At 34.9% G+C, this 19,865-nt stretch overlaps 1 protein-coding gene across 3 annotated transcripts in view; it reads left to right on the top strand.

Annotated features, from left to right (window-relative positions):
• GLRB (glycine receptor beta) overlaps window positions 1-3,044 on the top strand; it is a 102,022-nt gene extending 98,978 nt beyond the window's left edge. For all 3 annotated transcript variants that reach the window (XM_043566752.1, XM_043566762.1, XM_043566771.1), the window contains one exon: window positions 1,364-3,044. In XM_043566752.1, the coding sequence (XP_043422687.1) occupies window positions 1,364-1,660 (297 nt within the window). In that variant the 3' untranslated portion in view covers window positions 1,661-3,044. The remainder of the gene's footprint in view (window positions 1-1,363) is intronic.
• The last annotated feature ends 16,821 nt before the right edge of the window (window positions 3,045-19,865 follow it).

Below are 19,865 nucleotides of genomic sequence, written 5' to 3'. Positions count from 1 at the left end.
GATTGTACAAATATCTATGTGGTGTAAAGTATATAATGATCAAGCTAACACTTGCATACCAGCTGAAAAAATAACATTACCAATACATGTTCATAATTGAAAAAAAAATGGAAATAACCTACATATATAATGACAGGAGATGCATAAACACATTTTGGATTTTCCACTCAGTGTATCTTAATTATGTGTGCTATCCACCTCTAGACACTGCCATCTGGCTCTGGCCCAGAAAATATGTCTCAGTGTTTGTTCAGATAAAGGATAAGGTCCTGCTACCTGAAGTACTTCTAGGAAATAATGTGTTTTATTTCTTAGAGTAAGCATAACTTTTACCCAGCCGTAACTTAGGGTAAGTAGAATCCATATGTATTATACTAACAAGGCAAAAACTATAGTATACCGACAGTATATATAATGACATAGTTTCCTTTTTCAGTAAAATCAGTAAATATCGATAATGGAGATCCCAAAGGTGAAGCATAGAACTCAGGAGTAAGAACAGTAGGAAATTAAGCAGTAGAGTCAAAAGCTGGCCCTTCTGTGGCCTTTTGTAATATCAGGGCTATCCTAGACACTGGGGTTAGCCTACACCTCTGTTTTCTCTAAGAGCATTTCTGATTGCTAGAGTTCAGTGTAAAATAATTGTTATGTATGTTATGGGGAATGAATGCAGATTTAATAATTCAGAGACCATCAACTGAATAATCTCTATGGCTTATGATCTGGCTGAAATACACACAATTTCTTTAGATTCTCTGAGTGTGGTTGGCTCTTCAAATTTAGTCAACAAATTAGGAATGGATGCCTTTCACCAGTAAATCTTTGGTTCATGGTAATTGTGACCATCTTTTAGATCTTGTTTGTGAGTGTGGTTTGGAGACAGAGTCTGTCTCATTGAGGAGATAAATGCCTCAGTCATTTATAAACCACCGTCTTTGGAAATAGAATCCATGGGGAAGTCAAAGGTTAGAAATACCAGAAGATTTCCGTAATCCACATATTGTGGTAATGTGGTCTGTGTTATGGTTAAATATTGGATTTTTATTCATTGGTATTTCAGCTGAGAACTCTCACAAGCCTGGAAGCGCCTGAGATAAATGTTGGTTTGCGCTTTGATCCTTTGACATAAAATAACCTGTCAAAAGTTTATTCCATGACATAAGCCTTGTTATATGGGCAACATTTTCAAGCCCTAAATGTTCAGGTAACCCGATGGTCTAATCAGTTGCTATTAAATTGTTTTGCCAAACAGAGATAATAGTCAACTGATTAGACCATCAGATTTTTTAAATATCCTTTTGAAGAGATGTTTTATGAATAGAAAAAAAATTAAATATACCCTGTCCTTAATTTTTATTCTCAGGTTGGAGAGACAAGATGCAAAAAGGTTTGCACCTCTAAGTCTGACCTGAGGTCTAATGACTTCAGCATTGTTGGAAGCTTACCAAGAGATTTCGAATTATCCAATTATGACTGCTATGGAAAACCTATTGAAGTCAACAATGGGCTTGGGAAATCTCAGGCAAAGAACAACAAGAAGCCGCCCCCTGCCAAACCTGTTATTCCAACAGCAGCTAAGCGAATTGATCTTTACGCAAGAGCATTGTTTCCTTTCTGCTTCTTGTTCTTCAATGTTATATATTGGTCTATATATTTATGATAAATCTTTTTCATTTGTGTAAAATAAAATCCCATGTCATTGTGACCAACCTCATTCATAAATGCCAGTCTGAAAAATTTTGCATTTTCATAGCAATATATTGCATTTTGGATGCCATGTGATTGTAATAAAAATGTGGCACCTAACTTTCGAATGGCAGCATGATCTTGTTACGTCTGTGCTCTACTGATGATGTATATATGTATAGCAAACATATTGCTTTAGGAATAAATGAAGGATAAGCATACTCCATACAATAAAATCTAAACCGTTCTCTTCGGTTAGTGTAAATTGCAAATATTTCACATAATTCTGATAATAAAATGATGTGCACGCTGGATCCTGTTATGATGACCACTCTAATGTATGTAGTATTTTGGATTTCCTTCCTTGTAACTTTCAGAGAAAGCCATCTTATTCTTGTATAATTTTAGATGGTACTATCACAGATTAAGCAAAAATTATATTACATATTGTTTAAACTTTGTAAGTAGAAATATATTAACTATAATTATGTGGGCTCTGTGGAGAAATAAAGTTCAAAAAGTTACTAGTTTGTAAAATCAGCTCATTTTAAAGTGTGTCTGTGTTGTCAAAATGCCAGGTTATGAAACACGGTAAGCATTTTTGAAACAGAGGGACATCTGGATTTACATAAATTCATACTGAATTCTGGCTTCTGATAAAAATAAAGGATAGATACATTGACTAAATGTTTCTGACAAAAGAAATTCTATTTAATCCATCTTAAAGCCTAAATATATTTTCATGGATTTCATTTTGTTGATATAGAATATACAAAATCATTGTGCCTTAAAGAGTCATAAATATTTTAAATTGGAATATAATAATGGATATATGATTCCACATAATTTTTAAGAAACCAAGAGGAAAATACCCTATTATTAGAAGTAACGAGTTTGAAAAAAAAAATCTTTGAAGGATTTTAGCTTCTTTATTTTATTAAAATGCTTACATATTTTAAAGTAAAACTAAATTTTTTTAATTCATTTCTTTTTTATTTGAATAATTTCGGATTTGTTATAAAACATTTAAAGATTAAGTATATAATGTCTTTGTCTATGTTAGGCCTTCTAGTTGTATTTTTGTTCTTGCTACAAGTCTAGATTACTTAGATTTATTTACTTTGATCTTCAGTTTGAAAGTAGGCAATTTCTGGTCTCTAAGTGTCCTATATCCTAGTGGTATCCACCCAATGTACCTTTTTATTTCTCCATAGTTGAAATTGGAATTATCAGTAATTCATATAACACAAACATAAGACCAAATAAGTATATTTACATTATTTGGAGAGTTCTGTCGCAGATGAGAGTTTATATGGTTAATTCGACAATAAAGTGTGTTTAAATATTGTTTATGCAAATTGCTATGTGTCATTCAATGCTATTTTATTAAAGACTTTAACTTTTAAAAATTTTCACCGATTACCGAATTTTTAAAAAAATAAGATGTAATCTAATCCTCTGTAGAACTTCAGCACCCCCTAGTTGCAAAAGCTCAGGCATCTGAATAGTTTTAAAATGCCACAAGTAACCCCACTGATGGACTTCAATATCCTGCAAGGACCCAAGGCAGTAACATCTTAATGGAACCATGCTAGGAAGAAAATGCCTTGAGTAAGACTTAAACCATTTACAACTTTTATTTATAAAAATGGCATTTGCTTATAATACATTTTTTATATTTCTGCAAATTTCACTCATATTCAGAAGTTTGATTTAGATATAGAGTTTTAAGTGGGAAATGTACCAAATGGAAGACAGGTTTCATTATACAAGAATTTATTTATTGAAAATAATGTGAATGAATTCCTTTCTGTAATATTTTAGCCTCCTAAGATCAATTTTAATACCAAACTAAATACATAGCCATCTAAGGATTAAGTGTGTATATAGAACTTCAAGTGGAACATTAGACAGTGATCATAACAATGAAGTCCAATTAGTGTCCACTTAACAGTTGTTCTATAATTATTAGCTCAAGGACTTAGTCGCTTAACCCCAGGGTAGTTCTGGTCTGTGTCTTTAAATATTATGTCTTTCTAGGAGACTTGCAGTGTATTTACCGTATCTCAGTATCTCAGATCCAGTGTCTCCAAAATAAAAATTATCTTGTCCTCACAATCAGTAGGTTCTCTTATTCCCTATTCCTGTTAAAGCCGTCCCTGTTGCAGTCAGCCATATTAAATCTTCTTTCCTTCTCTCACTCTACACCCGTTCAAGTACCGAGGCATATGGATTCTCCCTCTCACACCTACCACTTCCTCCTCTCTGTTTCTGCTGACACAACCCTAATTCACTTGCCCTTTCCCATTCCTTATCAGACTGTTACAGCAGACTCGCTCCACTAGAACTCAGCTTATTATTATTATTATTTTCATCAGGTAGGCTTCACACCCAATGTGGGGCTTGAACTCATGATCCTGAGCTCAAGAGTCACATGCTCCACTGACTGAGCCATCCAGGCACCTCAAATCAGCTTCTTTTTGAACTGTGTGATACTCATTTTTTTTTAATTACCCAAGTAAGATATGAATACCTTGATGTATTAGAAACCAAGATGTATTTCGAGTAAGCACTCAAAGTTGCTGTCATGGCAGCTGCTCTCCAAGCTCTTTTCTCTTTTCCCCAGAGGTCACCACCTTAGGCATCTGCCTTAGGCATTTACAACTCTATCCATTTTTTTAAATCAAATTTTTAATTAAAAATTTTTTTAACATTTATTTATTTTTGAAAGAGACACATAAACAAAGCATGAGTGGGCGAGGGGCAGAGAGAGAGAGGGAGACACAGAATCCCAAGCAGGCTCCAGGCCCTGAGCTGTCAGCACAGAACCTAATGTGGGCCTTGAATCCACGAACCCCAAGATCATGACCTGAGCCAAAGTTGGACCCTTAAATGACTGAGCCACCCAGGCACCCTTATCCAGTTGTGTTTTTTTAAATGTTCATTTATTTATTTTTGAGAGAGAGCACAAGTCAAGGAGGGATACAGAGAGAGAGGGAGACACAGATTCCAAAGCAGGCTCCAGACTCTGAGCTGTCAGCCCAGAGTGGGGTTCAAACCCATGAACCGTGAGATCATGACCTGAGCCAATGTTGGGCACTTAACTGACTAAGCCACCCAGGTGCCCCCCCATCCAATTTTTAAATATGAAAGATAATTTAATGTAATGGGATTTAACATAAAGGGGATTTTACCATATGTTTGGTTTTGCAATTAGCTTATTTTTTATTTAATATGTCTTGGAGATCTTTCTTTGTGAGGACATATTGGACATTCATAGGTCTATCTTCTGTCTCCTATTATTTTATAGCATGAATATGCCTGAATGTAGCTTCCTCTTAAACAGAAATTTGTGCACATATGAGTATTCTTCCATGAGACAAATGCCAGAAGTGAAGTTACTTAGTTGAAAGATGTATACATTTTAGATTTGGGGAGTTCTCCCAGATTTCCCTCCTAAAAGCTACAAATGTAGCTTTTCATCATGATAAACTCTCACAACCTAGTCATCTCTTAACCTATCTTATGTCATTGACATATTACTTTTATAGCTTTTTTGAAATTGTTTCAGACTTTTAGAAAGCTTGCAAAAATATTCCAAAGAATTCCTGTGTACCATTTATCCAGTTTCCTCAAATGTGAATATTTTATCATATTTGCTTTATTCCCCACTACTGTGTGTGTATGCATGTGTGCGTGTGTGTGTGTAAGTGTGCGTGTGTGAGTGCGTGTGTGTGTCCTTGAGACATTTTTTTTCTGAAACATTTAAAATAAAGTTGCATGAAGATATGTGATGTCCCTTTACCTCTACGAACTTCAGTGTACGTTTCCTAAACAAGAACTTGGTACCACCATAATGCCAAGTATCCATATCAAGAAATTAACATTAATAAAATGCTATATTCTAGAGACTTTATTCCAATTTGCCAATTGCCCCACTGTGTTCGGAGGGGGTGTTCAAGATCCAATCCAGTTTCATATATTTCACTTAATTATCATGATGTTAAGTTCTGTAAAATAAAACTGTGATCGTGGCATTCTGGTCAAACATCTCAAGTGCCTTGTGTTGCCCAATGAGCTAAGTAAAAAAAATCCTCTTTCTGACATGAGATTCTCTCCTGTTAAATGTTTAATTTATCCCTGAAGCTATTTCTCATACTACTCCTCTGCTCACATTTTGAAATCCAACCAAATTGATTTTGACCTTTATGTTTCATTTAGTAGTGATTGGAGTGTCAAGTTCAGCCAGGTACCTTGCCTTACAGGAAAGTGGTTTATGTTTCACTATTTCTTTTACGTGTGCCAGCCTTGGATGTCATGTCTTTAAATACTCCTTTTAACTGATGTGTTTTCACTCAACATTGTCTTTTAGTCATATGGTTACATCTCTATTGAAAAATAAAGTTAAAATATTTCCCATTACATACACAGTGTTTAACTTAAGCTGCTCTAAAAACAACTCAATTTATCATCTATTACACTGAAAACTTCAGCTTACGCAAATAGTTGAATATAAAATTTTAAAGTACCAAGCCTAGGGGTGCCTGGGTGGCTCAGTCAGTTAAGCGTCTGACTTCGACTCAGGTCAAGATCTCACAGTTTGTGATTTCAAACCTCGCATTGGGCTCTGTGCTGACAGCTCAGAGCCTGGAGCCTGCTTCAATTCTGTGTCTCCCTCCCTCTGCCTCTCCCCTTCTTGCACTCTCTCTCTCTCTCTCTCTCAAAAATAAATAAATATTAAAAATACAATACCAAGCCTGTGATAAATGGTTAGAAATATTTTTGATAACTTTTACTCAATGCTTTCTTGTTAGAATATTACCTTGCTTTAGAATAGCAGATTTATTCCAATTATATTTTCACATTAAAGCATATGTTTATATAACATATTAATAATTTAGCATTCATTAACTCACCCTCACTTTTTAACTAAACAGACTTTCTTGTGACTAATATTAATGGATAATATGAATGTTATATTCAAGGTTGGTTATAATCTTAGTGTGTGTATACACATATATACAGACATTTAATATTTTATATTTAATATGTTTTATATTTTCTCTACATATATACCCATATATTGTTATATATGCATATATATTATTTTATTTTGTCCTTACTCAGCAAGAACAATGAAATTTTGGAATTTCTATATTCTAAACAATAAATACCATTTACATTTCCACAAGTACTTTAAAATTTCTCACATCTCACATATCATACCCCAGACAATTCTTTCTAAACCCTCTTTAGCCTAGAATACTGAAAAAAAAAAATGTAGCTCGGTAAATGCTTCTTGGGTATTTAATATCTTAATAGGTGTTAACCAAAAACTGTGAAGACAGAGATTCCATTCCTAAATGAGAGTCAACAGTGTGAGAAGGAAATATATGTTAAATTCCCAAATCACTATAAAACAAATCAGAACGCATAATGCATATTATCAAAGCATAAGGAGGAACAAAATCATTTGTGTAAAAGGAAAAAAACCTGTCTTAAGAAAAAGTAAGTAAGAAATACTTTAATATACCCATTAATAAAGGCCATTTTACCATTGATCATAGAATTTTGAAGCTAGACATTAGCTAAAAAAAGAAAATTATGATGCGTAAAGTGCAGAAACATTGCAATTAAAAATGTCGAAGTGCTATTTGAATTTTATTTCCTAGTTAACATTGCTGAGGAAATAATGAACAGTAAAGGAAATTTTCCTTAGCTGATGATGTAATGCACTTTACCTAATGTTTGTTTCTTAACTAAAACTCCCATCTGATCTTAATCCTGTAGCTTGAAACATTTTTCAGTAAATCCCAATTTGCAGCCTGAGGCAACTGCAGTTCAATTAATATCATTCACAGCGAGGCTGTCAAAAGGAGTCAGAGCCCTCCACCCCTTCAGCAAGAATGCAGTCAAACTACAGGTCCTTTCCCAATTACCTCATCAAACAGGGATTTTATTAGTCAATTAGCATTGCCTCACCCTATGCCATCGATGACACATAACAGAAACCCCCCATTTGGTGAAACGGTAAACAAGATGAAGAGGCAAATGATTTCAGTTTTTGAAAAGCTCAGCTCAGTTCACTGTATGTTCCCATGGGATATTCTTTTAAGTGTTTATTAGAGTTGGAAGTATAGCAGGAGGGAAATGGCATTTAACAATAGTAAACACCCTGTCCACTTCTCTTTGAGGACTGCGACCTCACGCCATATAGCTTTTAGGTATCTCCTCCTTAGGACACAAGCACACAAGCACATCCGCTTGCTTTGCTAACAGGGGTTTTTTTGTTGTTGTGTTGTTTTGTTCTGTTTTTTGTTTTTTGTTTTTGTTTTTTTTATAAATCTAAGTCAGAATTTTCAGGCTTGTCAGCTACAAAGATGATCTTTAACTTATTAACTGGGAGAATTATATGGAACTCATTAAGAGGGAATACCTAATAAAGTCTGCCTTAGACTATTATAAAGCCTCATTCTAAACACAGCTGCACTTGTCTGGTTCATTCATTTGTGTACTCAAAAGCCCTTTCATTCAAAAATCACTGGAGTTTCCAATCAGTCCACGGGCATCTTAGAAGCTTCCAAATTTCTAGATGAATTAATTTAAATGTCTAAAGAAAAATGTGAACTTTCCTAATGAATATATGCGGGACATGCATCATATAAAAATAATCTTAGGGTCTAAACAAAGACGAAAGCCAATTATTGTATTATATAGGGAGGCGGGAGTGGGTAGCAGAAAGACTAAAAGTTATAGGACCTAGGTTATAGTTCTGAGTTTGCCATATACAATCCTGCAAACCTTCTCAAAGAATCTTTTTCTCCGTTACCCTATTTTTAAAGAGGGAATAAAAATAATGCAAGAATGACCAATTACAACATGTAAGCCTGCCTTTTATAGTCCATTATAGACGAGGATTTGGGAACATAGAATCGAGGCTAGAATCCTATTTGCTAGTGTAAATCTTGGCAAGTCATTCAACATCTGTGGGCCACAATTTGCCTATTTCTAACTCAGGGGTCGCAATGACAACCTCGTAACGTTTTTGTGGCGTTTTAATTTGTTGTTATAGGTAACATGCTCAGCAGAGTCCCCAGCACATAGTACGTGTAATAAGTTATGGTTCTTATCATTTCATTTTATTTCTTACCACTATACACTATTTCTAAGGAAGCTGCCACTTTTCAAAAGTTCTTTATTAAAATAACGAGTATTGGGCTAAAAAATACACTGACATTTTGACAATAGATTCACATTATATCTGTCCTTCAGGTATTTTAGCACTCATAATCATCGAGATCAATTTGGAGTATAAAGGACTTTAAAAATAGAAACATCAGGAACTATAAATTGCCTATTAAAATATTCTTGGAATGTGTAAAAAAAAATCTTCGGACTATTTACTTGGAAGTCCATAATGTAAACATTAGGTTGTGGGTAACGGAATATAGTAATGCCAAAAACTCAGAATCCACATATTTAAGGGTCATATTCTACATGTATCCTATACAAATAGATAAATGAGAATATTATAGATTTTTTAAAAAATAATACAGAAAAGAATTTTCTAGATATGTTACCCATCTTGTTGAAATTGAGCTTAGTCTCTAATAACCCATGAATGTATGGTAGTAATACAAGATAATTAATGCTCGTAACAATTATCCTGGAGAACTGCACGATTCTCAAGTTCTTTCTGAAACATAGAGGGAATACTAAATTATGTTCAGTAGAATTTTCATTTTAATATATTTTATTGTACTTTAATTCTTTGAAGATTGGTAACCCAACTATGTACTGAACATATTCTCAATTAACCCAAATATCCAATTAACCCAATTCCGTATAAATGATAATGTGTTGCATTCTGAACTTATATTGAAAATATATGAGGCCAACCCCTAAGTAACAAAATTATATTGAACTTCTTAAGGCAACATAATTTATATGATAGCCATAGTATTTATCCATTTATGAAGAAACTTGTGTTAAAAACTTGACATCTAACAGGTGTAATGCTGTGAAAATATTAAAGTAAAAACTTAGTATACGTGTGTGTGTGTGTATGAATAGGTGTAAGTGAATATATATATTATATATATATATATGTATGTGTACACACACACACACATAGTATAGTAACAATTGGTGTTTTATTTGCAACTAAGACATACTATATTTTGCCCTTTATGAAGTACTAAAGGGTACCTATTTTATGTATATATGGAACAGTTTCACATTAAGGTTACATTAGAAGCTCTTTGAGAGAATGCCTATTTAAGGATCAAATAAAATCAGTGTGTGCTAATTGATATGAACCAGATGGCCCATAGAGAAAAACTTAGTCTCAACAGATTGTTCCATTTATTTATTTGTGTGCTATTCACTGAAAACACTCCCATTCTTGTATACGCCCCAGGTTAATTCTGCCCCACCTCATAAAATGAACTATAGCTTCTCCCCACATCATTCTATACATCAAGAACAACTCCTGTTTTTTACATTCCAAAGGGCTCAGGAAGGAAACACACCCAGCTGCCTTCCCATTTCTCTTAGTCCAGTTCTTTTGAGTTTGCCCATGATTCAGGTTAAATCTAACTCCTTCCACCAAACGCTGTGTCAGTCCTGTCCTCCAACGCAGGTTGGCAACTGCAGAATATCCTGTCTTGGTAGGATTCCTTCTCTTGGTGTCTATTCGTGAGTCATCATCCTTGATCCCAGCCCAGATGGCAGCCCTTCTTCTTCCATTCTTCCACTTCCATGGCTCAACCTCCTCTCGTGCCCTCAGGTCCATATGTTTCCGCATGTGTCCTCTGTGCCCCCTGGAATGCCCATGCTGGTATAAATAAAATCTTATCATCCTTAAGCTTTATGTGTGTGTGTTTTAATGTTTATTTATTTATTTATTGGGAGAGAGAGCATGAGTGGTGGAGGGGCAGAGAGAGAGAGAGAGAGAGGGAATCCCAAGCAGACTCCACACTGTCAGCACAGAGCCCAACATAGGACTGGAACTCAGGAACTGTGAGATCCTGACCTGAGCCGAAATTGAGAGTTGGTCGCTTAACCAACTGAGCCACCCAGGCGCCCCAAGCTTTATGTGTTTTATTCATTCCCCTGCCTTGCCCATACTTAATCAAAAGTGGTTATCAACTATATCAGTTTCAGATGGGCCCTGTTTATCTTCCCTCACAACGTACGGGGTAAGGGACCTGAATTAGTGTCTTGCTTGGTCTCCAGTAGTTTTCCAGATTATTTCTCTACCAATGTATTTTAGACCATTGGAGCCAGTATAAGAAATCACCATAGACTGGATGAACAACAAACATTTATTTCTCACAGCCCTCGAGTCTGATAGTTTGAGATTAGGGTGCCAGCACAGTTCTTAGGGAACTCTTCCTGGCATACAGAGGGCCATGTTTCTGTGGTGTCCTCACATGGCAAAAAGAGAGCTCGTTAGCTCTCTGGCCTCTTCTAGGAGAAATAATCCCATTCATGAGAACTCCACCCTCATGACCTAATTACTTCGCCAAAGCCTAATCTCTAAACACCTTTACATTGGGATTAGGATTTCAACATATGAATTTGGGGGAGCCCAAACATTCACACCACTGCACTATACAAAACTACTTTTCTTTTTCTTTTTTTTGATGCTTGAATTATCTTCCTTTATTATGCTTTTAAACAGGTGTGTGTATCTATGAAAGAGAGATCTGTGGGAATGGAAAACAATCAGAAAAATGGTAAAGGAAATATAATAATTACTTATTTTCCAACACTGAGAATTAAATCACTCTAACTTTCTGAAATATTTGATTTGAATTTTTTAATTCATTTTATTGATAAGTAACATATGAATACTTTGTCTTATTTGGTTTTTTAATTAGAACTATGAAACCTGATAAAGGGAAACCTCACTAAAATGGATCCAGGAGACCAGAAGGGGAAGCTCCTAGCCCCTACCACTTGTCATCCATTGCAGCCGGGCAGGAAGAGACATAACTTGCAAATGATAATACTTTAGCTACTACTTTACTACCCAGCAGGAGGAAAAGGTTTTGCTCCTCCCCCAGCAACAACTCAGCCAATGAGAGACTGTCACAACTCAGCCAATGAAAAGCCACTGCATTTCAAACTCCCAGTTTACTCCAATGAACTTTTTGTTTATAACAGACCTCCTGTTGTGTTTATAATGTAAACAACATGCTATGTTTTGTTTATAACAGCCCTTCTATAACAATCCCCATCCTCTATAAGGCATATAACTTTCTTTTGTTCTCCAGACTTGCCTAAGATTTGCCATAGCTTGTTTGTCCTGAATTGCCAATTTTCTGCTATTTCGGAATAAATTCACTGTTGCTGCTAAAATAACAGTTTTATTTTTAAAGTTAACAGAACCTAAAGTATAAACTTGAAATTGTCACCTGTTATTTATCTAGAGTCTCTGCAGTTATGCCTAGAGGCAATTATGATTATCAGTAGGTTTGTATTTTTCCAAATATTATCTTATGATATTAAAGAAAAAATATACAAATAGTAGTGTTTTAAAATTTACATAAATGATATCTAAGTATATATATCACACACAATATTAGATTTTTATTTATTTTTTTATTTTTTAATGTTTATTTTTGAGAAAGAGACATACAAAGCGTGAGTGGGAGAGAGGCAGAAAGAGAGGGCGACGCAGAATCCGAAGCAAGCTCCAGGCTCTGAGCTTTTAGCACAGAGCCCGATGCAGGGCCCAAATCCTAGAACTGTGACATCGTGACCTGAGCCAAATTCGGATGGTTAACCGACTAAGCCACCCAGGTGACCCTGTGAGAATGATTTTTTTAAATGCTTATTTATTTATGCTTGTTTATTATGCTTATTTATTATTTATGATATAGAGAGAGTATCCGAGCAAGAGAGAGAGGCAGAGACAGAGGGAGACAGAGGATGGGAAGCAGGCTCCACATATCAGCGCAATGCCCAATGCTGGGTTTGAACCCGAGAACCAGGAGATCATGACTTGAGACAAAATCAGGAGTTGGAGCTAAACTGAGCCACCCAGATGCCCTGGAATGATTTTGTGTAGTACATAACTACAGGTAGAACACCTGCACATTAAAAAAATAATTTATAATACAAAGTTTTTTGTAGGATAACTATATCAATTTACACACCTAACATTGTATAAAAGAACTTATTTTCACCCTCATTCAGCAAGAGATACAGTCAGAATTTAACAATTAGAAATTTACCAAGCTAAAGTGCTAAATACATTCATTGTCTCAATTTGAAGCTATTGACATAATTACATTGTTTTTTCTTCTGTAAACTATTATGTAGTTACTGTGTTAGAAGATTTTCTAAAGCAAAATAATACCTGTATTCCTGACATAAGCAGTTTTTTCTGTGATGTATTATTTTTAGCATGATCCTTTTTGTATTTAATATTGTCTTTTAAAAATTATGAAAAATTGCTATATCTGTATTTATATGTGAGATGGGCCAAAATAATATCATTTTCTTGCGCCATCCATATTCTGTTCATGCATAAAGATTATACTAGTATCATAAAATGAGTTGAATATCTTCCTGTTTCTTTCTAGAGTCTGGAAGAAATTAAATAAGCCCAGAATTAATGGTCTCAGAGTTTTCTAGAACTCCCATAAAACAGACCCAGTCTTATGCTATTGAGGATACAATGGGGGACATTTATAAATCTGAGTGCATTTGAGCAAAAAAAGGATTGGTTTATTCAGGATTTTTCCTGGTTAGATAAATTTTGATAATTCATATATTTCTGGGAAATTACCGATTGCATTTAGCTTTTTTCTTTTTTGCTTTTCTACAGTTTTTAAAAAATATTTATTTACTTATTTTCAGATAGAGAGAGAGATAGAGAGAGACCAGAGTAGGGTGAGAGAGAGAGAGAGAGAGAGAGAGAGAGAGAATCCAAAGCAGGCTCCACACTGTCATCACGGATCCCAATGTGGGGCTCCATCCCATGAACTGTGAGATCATGACCTGAGCTGAAACCAAGAGTCAGATGCTTAATCTACTGAGACACCCTGGTGCTCCTTTTGCATTTAAATGTTTAAGTTATTGATGATTATGCTTGAATTAATGTCTTGTGGTGTAAAAATATCTATTATAATCTGTATCACTTTTTCTCTTAATGGTATTTACTCATGTCCCTTTCTTAATTGCAATTACATAGGTTTTCAATTTTGTTAGCCTTATCAGAGAATCCATTTATTTCTTTATTGATTAACACTGTTTGATTTATTTTGTATGTACCGCTTCATTAATTTCTCCTTTATCTTTGTTATTTTCTTTCTTCTATTTTGTTTGCATCTATCTTGTTTTTCTTTCCTAAACTTCTTGATTCAAATGCTCACTCCATGTTTTTTCAATTATTTTTGTTTTCCAATAAATGCATTTAAAGCTACAAATCCCACTGTAAGTAATTTGCATGAGACACTTTTTTTTATGTACATTTAGGCTGAGGTTCAGTTATAAATGCTTTTAAGTTTACATTTTTCTTTATTCTGTAACCTGAAATTATCAACGAGTGTGGCTTGTACTATCCAAACTCACAGGATGTAGGGCTACCATTTCGTTAGGAATATCTATTTTTTGACTGTCAATTCATTATTGATTTCTTATTTTACTAAGTGTGATTGATGAACATGATCTGTGAGAAAAATTCTTAAAAAAATGTCAGGGAATTCTATTGATTTGGCTTTCTTCATTTTAAGGCTCTATTAGTCTGTGTGTGTTTGTAGATACAGTATATATATTATATAATTAGTCAAGACTGACATTTTCCGGGGGATTATTTAATTTCTTTGCATAAATTTTGCTATTTAGTTCAATTTCATGCCTTTCCCTTTAAATTTCATATTTTATTTGGCCTCGTTTTAATTTTGTCACATAATTTTCTCTTTGCTGACCTTTTTATTTTTTCAGTGTTGTCACATATGAACTACAAATACTTATGCTATGTAAGCTTTTTATTTTTATTATTATTTATTTGTTTATTTTTATTTATTTTTATTTATTTTTATTTATTTTTATTTTTTAATATGAAATTTATTGTTAAATTGGTTTCAATACAACACCCAGTGCTCATCCCAACAGGTGCCCTCCTAAGTGCCCATCACCCACCCTTTCCTCCCTCCTACCCCCCATCAACCCTTAGATTGTTCTCAGTTTTCAAGAGTCTCCTATGGTTTGGCTCCCTCTCTAACTTTTTTTTCCCTTCCCCTCCACCATGGAACTAGAGAGTGTTATGCTAAGTGAAATAAGTCACACAGAGAAAGACAGATACCATATGTTTTCACTCTTATATATAAGCTTTTTTAAATCTAACTTGAATACTGTCTTTTTATTTAAGTTCATAAAATTCATTTATTTCTATCCACTATCAATAATCCATTAGAAAATGCATATTTTCTTTTTTCTCATAAACAAAATCTTATATTTATTTATTTATTTATTCATTCATTCATTCATGTATTTATTTATTACAATTTAAATCCAAGTTAGTTAACATACAATGTAATAATAATTTCAAAAATAGAATTTAGTGATTCATCACTTGCATGTAACACCCAGTGCTCAACCCAACACATGTCCTCCTTGATGGTGCTCATCCCTTTAGCCCTTCCCTCACCCAACATCCTGCCAGCAGCCCTCAGTTTGTTCTCTGTATTTAAGAGTCTCTATGGTTTGTCTCCTCTGTTTTTAATTTATATTTGCTTCCCTTCCCTTATGTTCAACTGTTTTGTATCTTAAATTCCACATGTGAGTGAAATCATATATTTGTCTTTTTCTGACTGACTTATTTTGCTTAGCATAATGCAGTCTAGTTCCATCCACATAATTGCAAATGGCAAGATGTCATTCTTTTTCATTGCTGAATAGTATTCCATTGTGTGTGTGTGTGTGTGTGTGTGTGTGTGTGTGTATACGTATATACATATATACACCACATCTTTCTTATCCATTCATCAGCCAATGGACGTTTGGGATCTTCCCATACTTAGGCTATCACTGATACTGCTGCTATAAACATTGGGGTGCATGTGCCCCTTCGAATCAGCACTCCTGTATTCTCTGGATAAATACCTAGTAGTGCAATCGCTGGGTCATAGGGTAGTTCTATTTTTAATTTTCTGAGGCACTTCCACAGTGTTTTCCAGAGTGGCTGCACCACTGTGATTACCCATCAGCAGTGCAAAACTGTTCCTCCTTCTCTGCATCCTTGCCAACATCTGTTGTTGCCTGAATTGTTGTTATTCTCACAGGTGTGAGGTGGTATCTCATTGTGGTTTTGATTTGTATTTCCCTGATGATGAATGATGTTCAGCATTTTTTCATGTGTTGGTGGCCATCTGAATGTCTTCTTTGGAAAAGTGTCTATTCATTTCTTTTGCCCATTTCTTCACTGGATTATTTGTGTTTTAGGTGTTGAGTTTGATAAGTTCTTTATAGATTTTGGATACTAACCCTTTATCTGATATGTCATTTGCAAATATCTTCTCCCATCCCATCAGTTGCCTTTTAGTTTTGTTGATTGTTTCCTTCACCGTGCAGAAGTTTTTATCTTAATGAGGTCCCAATAGTTCATTTTTACTTTTGCTTCCCTTGCCTCTGGAGACATGTCAAGTAAGAAGTTGCTGCAGCCAAGGTCAAAGAGATTGTTGCCTGTTTTCTCCTCTAGGATTTTGATACTTATGTTTAGGTCTTTCATTCATTTTGAGTTTATTTCTGTGTATGGTGTAAGAAAGTGGTCTAGGTTCATTCTTCTGCATGTCGCTGTCCAGTTTTCCCAGCACCATTTGATGAAGGGACTGTCTTTTTTTTTCCATTGGATATTCTTTCCTGCTTTGTCAAAGACTAGTTGGCCATACACTTGTGGGTCCATTTCTGGGTTCTCTATCCTGTCCCATTGATCTATGTGTCTGTTTTTGTGCCAGTACCATACTGTCTTGATGACTACAACTTTGTAATACAGATTGAAGTCTGGAATTGTGATGCCTCCAGCTTTGGTTTTCTTTTTCAGGATTGCTTTGGCAATTTGGGGTCTTTTCTGGTTCTATACAAATCTTAGGATTGTTTGTTCTAGCTCTGTGAAGAATGCTGGTGTTATTTTGATTGGGATTGCATTGAATTTGTAGATTGCTTTGGGTAATATTGACATTTTAACAATATTTGTTCTTCCTATCCACAAGCATGGAATGTTTTAACATTTTTTTTGATGTCTTCTTCAATTTCTTTTATAAGCTTTCTATAGTTTTCAGTGTATAGAATTTTTTTATCTCTTTGGCTAGTTTTATTCCTAGGTATTTTATGGGTTTGGGTGCAATTGTAAATGGGATCAAGTCCTTGATTTCTCTTTCTGCTGCTTTATTATTGGTGTATAGAAATGCAACCGATTTCCACATTGATTTTATATCATGTGACTTCACTGAATTTATGTATCAGTTCCAGCCATGTTTTGGTGGAGTCTTTTGGGTTTTCCACATGGAGTATCTTGTTATCTGTGAAGAGTGAAAGTTTGACTTCCTCTTTGCCGATTTGGATGCTTTTATTTCTTTGTGTCGTCTGATTGATGAGGCTAGGGCTTCCAACACTATGTTGAATAACAGTAGCAATAGTGGACATCCTCGTCATGTTCCTGACCTTAGGGAGAAAGCTCTCAGTTTTTCCCCATTGACAATGATATCAGTGATGGATCTTTTGTACATGGCCTTTGTGATCTTGAGGTATGTTCTATCTATCCCTACTTTCTTGAGGGTTTTTATCAAGAATGGATGCTGTATTTTGTCAAGTGCTGTTTCAGCATCTGTTGAGAGGATCATATAGTTCTTGTCTTATTTATTTATTTATTTTAGTGTATATTTGTTTTTGAGAGAAAGAAAAAGAGAGAGAGACAGAGAGAGAGAGAGCAAGCAGGGGAGGGGCAGACAGTGAGGGAGACACAGAATCCAAAGCAGTCTCCAGGCTCTGAGCTGTCAGCACAGAGCCTGACAGGGGGCTTGAATTCATGAACCATGAGGTCATGACCTGAGCCAAAGTTAGATGTCTAACCAACTGAGCCACCTAGATGCCTCTGGTTCTTATCCTTTCTTTTATTAATGTGATATATCACATTGATTGATTTGTGTATATTGTACCAGCCCTGCATCCCAGGAATAAATCCCACTTGATCATGGTGAATAATTCTTTTAACGTATTATTGGATCCAGTTTGCTAGTATCCTGTTGAGAATTCTTGCATCCATGTTCATCAGGGTAATTGGTCTGTAGTTCTTTCCAGTGGGATCTTTGGTTTTGGAGTCATGTTAATGCTGGACTTGTAGAATTAGTCTGCAGTTTTCCTTCCATTTGTATTGTTTGGAACAACTTCAAAAGAATAGGTTTTAAATCTTATTTAAATGTTTGGTAGAGTTCCCCTGGAAAGCCATCTGCCCTGGATTCTTGTTTGTTTGGAGATTTTCTGATTACTGATTCAATTTCTTTCCAGTTTATGGGTCTGTTCACAATTTCTATTTCTTCCTGTTTCAGTTTTGGTAATTTATATGTTTCTAGGAATTTTTCCACTTCTTCCAGATTGCCCAATTTGGTGGCATGTAATTGATCATAATATTTTTTTATTATTGTTTTTGTTTCTGCAGTATTGGCTGTGATCTCTCCTCTTTCATTCATGATTTTATTTATTTGGGTCCTTTCCTTTTTCTTTTTGATCAATATGGCTATGGGTTTATCAATTTTGTTAATTCTTTCAAATAACCAGCTCCTGGTTTCATTAATCTGTTCTACTGTTTTTTAGATTTTGATATCATTTATTACTTCTCTAATCTTTATTATTCCACTTCTGCTGGTTTGGAGCTTTATGTACTGTTCTTTTTCCAACTCTTTCAGGTGTAAAGTTAGATTGTGTATTTGAGACATTTCTTCCTTCTTTATGAAGGCCTGGATTGCTATATACTTCCTCTTATGACCACCTTTGCTGCAACCCAGAAGTTTTGGCTTGTGTTTTCATTTTCGTTGGCCTTTATGTATTTTTTGACTTCCTCTATAATTTCTTGATTAACCCATTCATTCCATACTAGGATGTTCTTTTATCTCCAAGTATTTATTGTCTTTCCAAATTTTTTCTTGTGGTTGACTTCGAGTTTCATAGCATTGTGGTCTGAAAATATGCAAGGTATGATTTTGATCTTGTACTTGTTGAGGGCTCATTTGTGACCCAGTATGTGATGTATTCTGGAAGATGTTTCATGTGCACTTGAGAATAATGTGTATTCTGCTGGTTTAGGATGAAATGTTATGAATATATCTGTTACATCTATCTGGTCCAGTGTGTCATTCAGAGCCATTGTTTCCTTGTTGATTTCATGTTTAGATGATCTGTCCATTGTTGTAAGTGGGATGTTGAAGCCCTCTACTATTATGGTACCATTGTCAATGAGTTTCTTTGTTTGCAGTTAATTGATTTATATATTTGGATGCTATCATGTTGGTGGCATAAATATTTACAATTATTAGATCTTCTTGGTGGATAGACCCTGGAATTATGATATAATGCCCTTTTCATCTCTTGTTACAATCTTTATTCTAAAATCTAATTTGTCTGATATAAGTATGGCTACACCAGCTTTCTTTGGATGACCATTAGCATGATACATGGTTCTCCATTTCCTTGCATTCAATCTACAGATATCTTTAGGTCTAACATTAGTCTCTTGTAGACAACATATACATGGATCTTGTTTTCTTCTCCATTTTGATACCCTGTGTCTTTGATTGGAGCATTTAGTCCATTGACACTGAGTACTGAAAAATAGGAATTTAGTGTCATTGTGTTGCTTGTTGAGTTGGTGTTTCTGGAGATGTTCTCTAGTCCTTTCTAGTCTTTGTTGCTTTTGGTCTTTTTTGTTTTGTTTTATCTTTTCTCCACTCAAAGGATCCCTCTTGAAATTTCTTGCAGGGCTGGTTTAGTGGTCCCAAACTCCTTTAGTCTTGTTTTTCTGGGAAACTCTTTATCTCTCCTTCTATTTTGAATGACAACCTTGCTGGATAAAGAACTCTTGGCTGCATATTTTCCTGATTCAGCATGTTGAATATATCCTGCCACTCCTCTCTGGCCTGCCAAGCTCCTGGTGGATAGGTCTACTGCAAACC

Source organism: Prionailurus bengalensis, chromosome B1 (assembly GCF_016509475.1).
Source record: "Prionailurus bengalensis isolate Pbe53 chromosome B1, Fcat_Pben_1.1_paternal_pri, whole genome shotgun sequence".
Lineage (NCBI taxonomy): Eukaryota > Metazoa > Chordata > Mammalia > Carnivora > Felidae > Prionailurus > Prionailurus bengalensis.
Note: the sequence above shows the minus strand (reverse complement) of the source record. Positions and strands in the feature narration are given on the sequence as shown.